At 45.6% G+C, this 3,718-nt stretch overlaps 1 protein-coding gene across 1 annotated transcript; it reads left to right on the top strand.

Moving 5' to 3' along the window:
* Window positions 1-7: 7 nt before the first annotated feature.
* Window positions 8-1,943, top strand: LOC103610562 (zinc finger X-linked protein ZXDB). The gene has a single exon (XM_008594710.1). It carries the CDS (start codon window positions 80-82, stop codon window positions 1,688-1,690), a length of 1,611 nt encoding a protein of 536 aa, XP_008592932.1. The 5' UTR covers window positions 8-79; the 3' UTR covers window positions 1,691-1,943.
* The last annotated feature ends 1,775 nt before the right edge of the window (window positions 1,944-3,718 follow it).

Below are 3,718 nucleotides of genomic sequence, written 5' to 3'. Positions count from 1 at the left end.
CCCGGCGCCGGAGGAGGAGGAGGAGGAGGGCCCGGCCCCCGCCCAGAGCCCCCGTGGACCGCTGGGCCCCGTCCCAGGCATGGTGCTGTACCTGTGCCCCGAGGCGCAGTGCGGACAAACCTTCGCTAAGAAGCATCAGTTGAAGGTGCACCTGCTGACGCACAGCAGCAGCCAGGGCCAGCGGCCTTTCAAGTGCCCCCTGGGCGGCTGCGGCTGGACCTTCACCACCTCGTACAAGCTCAAGAGGCACCTGCAATCGCACGACAAACTGCGGCCCTTTGGCTGCCCGGCGGAGGGCTGTGGCAAGAGCTTCACCACCGTGTACAACCTCAAGGCGCACATGAAGGGCCACGAGCAGGAGAACTCCTTCAAATGCGAGGTGTGCGAAGAGAGTTTCCCCACGCAGGCCAAGCTCAGCGCCCACCAGCGCAGCCACTTCGAGCCTGAGAGGCCCTACCAGTGCGCGTTTTCCAGCTGCAAGAAGACGTTTATCACAGTGAGTGCCCTGTTTTCCCATAACCGTGCCCATTTCAGGGAACAGGAATTCTTTTCTTGCTCCTTTCCTGGCTGCAGCAAACAGTATGACAAGGCTTGTAGGCTGAAAATTCACCTGCGGAGCCACACTGGTGAGAGACCTTTTCTTTGTGACTTTGATGGCTGTGGCTGGAACTTCACCAGCATGTCCAAACTCTTACGGCACAAAAGAAAGCACGACGATGACCGGAGGTTCACGTGCCCTGTGGAAGGCTGTGGGAAATCTTTCACGAGGGCCGAGCATCTGAAAGGCCACAGCATAACCCACCTGGGCACAAAGCCTTTTGTGTGTCCTGTGGAAGGCTGCTGTGCCAGGTTCTCTGCTCGCAGTAGTCTCTACATTCACTCCAAGAAGCACCTGCAGGATGTGGACACTTGGAAAAGCCGTTGCCCGGTCTCCACTTGTAATAAACTCTTCACATCCAAGCACAGCATGAAGACCCACATGGCCAAAAGGCACAACCTCGGCCAGGATCTCTTAGCTCAGCTAGAAGCTGCAAATTCTCTTACGCCCAGCAGTGAACTTACCAGCCAGGGACACAATGATCTCAGTGATGCGGAGACAGTGTCTCTCTTCTCTGATGTGCCTGGCAATAGTTCTGCTGCAGTGCTGGACACAGCATTGGTGAACTCTGGAATCTTGACTATTGATGTGGCTTCTGTAAGCTCAACTCTGGCAGGGAACGTCCCTGCTGATAATAATAATTCCTTAGGGCAGGCTGTGGACCCTCGGGCCTTGATGGCCACTGGCGACCTTCCTCAAAGTCTGGATACCTCTCTCTTTTTTGGAACGACAGCCACCAGTTTTCAGCAGAGCCCGTTAGGTATGGATGAAGTCTCAAGTGTAAGTGTGGGGCCATTGGGATCTCTGGGCTCTTTGGCTATGAAAAACTCGAATCCAGAGCCCCAAGCTTTGACCCCCAGCAATAAGCTAACAGTAGACACAGATGCTCTGACTCCTTCTAGCACCCTTTGTGAAAACAGTGTCTCAGAACTACTGACATCAACCAAAGCAGAATGGAACGTACAAGCTGACTCTGACTTTTTTGGACAGGAGGAAGAAACCCAGTTTGGATTCTCCAATCCAGCAGGAAACCATGGTTCTCAGAAAGAAACAGACCTTATCACAGTGACTGGCAGCTCATTTTTGGTATGAACCAACTCTATTTATTCATCGCCATCTGGCTTACTTTTGTTACACTCAGTTCTGAGGATATTCTGGACTAAATGTTTAAATGCAGTCATTTCTTACTGGTTTGCAAAAGAACAGAGCCCTGGAAGACACGTTTGGAGACTTAAATTCTGATCTTGAGTCTGGAACTGACAAGTTGTGTGACCCTGAGCAAGTCACTTAACCTATCTGAGCCTTAATTTCCTTATTTATAAAAAGGGGTGGTTAGAATAGATTGTTTCTAAGGTCTTTTCAGCTCTGTGATTCTTTGGTAATATGTTTCTTTCCTTGAAAAATATTAGGACATCTTTCAATGATGATGTTACATGTGCTTTTTTCAAACACGAGGTTAAATTATATTATAATCATTTGTGTACTTTGCCCCCAACTTCAACAATTACCAATTCATGAAGAATCTCATTTAACTAATGCCTACTGGCTTCCCCTCTTCCAGTATTATTTTTGAAAAATACCAGACATCACGACATTTATCCTTAAATACTCAATTTATATCTGTAAAAAATATGGGCTCTTTGGGGAAGAAACTATTATTCCATTATCATACTTAAGATTAACAGTAATTCCATAATACTAATAAATCTAAAGTCAGGTTTCAGATTTTTAGTTGCCTCATATATGCTACTTGTTTTAATATTTTTAACATAATTAGAACCTCAGCAAGTCTCTTTAATGTCTTATTAATCGATACATTACCCCTTCCTCTCTTTTTTTTCCTTGTGATTGTATATGAGGTGGTTTCACAGGTAGCATTTGCCACAATCTAAGTTTTGCTCATTAAATCCCTTTGATGGAGTTTTCTTTCCTCTATCCCCTGTTTTCTCAATTGGGTAGGTAGTTGGATCTGGAGACTTGATTAGATTTAAATACGATTTTTGCCATGAATGTTTCACGGGTGGTTTTTTTTTTTTTTTTTTATTAGGTGGCACATAATATCTGGCCTTCTCTCTTTTTGTGATAGTAGCAGCTGCTGCTGATCAATGCATTAATTCATGATTACCTGTGCTTCTGATGTGATGAACTGTCCTTGTAGAGTTACTAACAATTAGTGGAGGAGAAAATGCTGGGTAAGGCACTTATAAAAGTTTAATTGTATTATTCAGTGCCAAAATATATTCTTAAATAGTGATAAAACTGAAAAGAAAAAACAGATAGCAAAAAATGTTATTACTGTTGATCTTTCTGATCTCTTCTGATGTTGGGAGACTGTGTTGTAGAAATCGCTGGACAGGGTTTTGACATGAAACAGACCCAGGGTCAAATTTGGGCTTTCTTGTGTTAGATAAGTGGTCTTGAATAAGTTAGTTTCACTAAGCCTCAGTTCCTAGCTTTTAACTGATCATAGCAATGCACACACATACCTAAAACAGTTCTCTTCTGTCCCAGTTTTTCACATGTAAGGAAAAGTATTATTTATTTTGGCATGCTTTCATAAATTTATATCATCTCCTTACCCTCTCAGTCCTTCTGAGAACTAGGCATTTCATAACTAAAGCCAAAACGTTTCATTATTTTAGTTACACTATTTCCCATTTGTATTGTCAGGGCTAGGGGTTAGGGCCCATAGGCCCTTCAAACCCGTTGTACAGGTTGGGTCACAAACCCCTCACAGGGCAGGTCCATGCAAATTGGGAAAGATCCCAGGAGCCATTAGCAGATGATACAAGCTCAGTTCCAGCAGTAGCAGCAGCAGAAGCGGCGACAGTGGCAGTGGCCTCTGGGGCATCTCGGGGGCACCAGCAGCAACAGCTTGCAGAAAGGGCCTCCAGCAGCAGTAGCAGCCTCCTGTGGCCCCCCTCCCCCCCCAAAGAGGCATGCCGGGGGCGGGGTCAACTCTGGATCAGAGCCACTCCTCCTTTATACTTAAGTCCATAACCCAGGACACCTGGGTGCACGTGCATATTTTCCTGCTGTAAGACAGAAATTGGGATAATTTAATCCTATTAATGTGCAGACAATAAAGGTTTATGAGGTGAAGCAGGTAAGAAAAATCTC

The sequence above is a fragment of the Galeopterus variegatus genome, unplaced genomic scaffold (genome assembly GCF_000696425.1).
Source record: "Galeopterus variegatus unplaced genomic scaffold, G_variegatus-3.0.2 Scaffold11306, whole genome shotgun sequence".
Classification (NCBI taxonomy): domain Eukaryota; kingdom Metazoa; phylum Chordata; class Mammalia; order Dermoptera; family Cynocephalidae; genus Galeopterus; species Galeopterus variegatus.
Note: the sequence above shows the minus strand (reverse complement) of the source record. Positions and strands in the feature narration are given on the sequence as shown.

What these genes read in the sequence shown, in the direction of transcription:
- LOC103610562 (XM_008594710.1), top strand. Translation starts at nt 80, where the DNA reads ATGGTGCTGTACCTGTGCCCCGAGGCGCAGTGCGGACAAACCTTCGCT.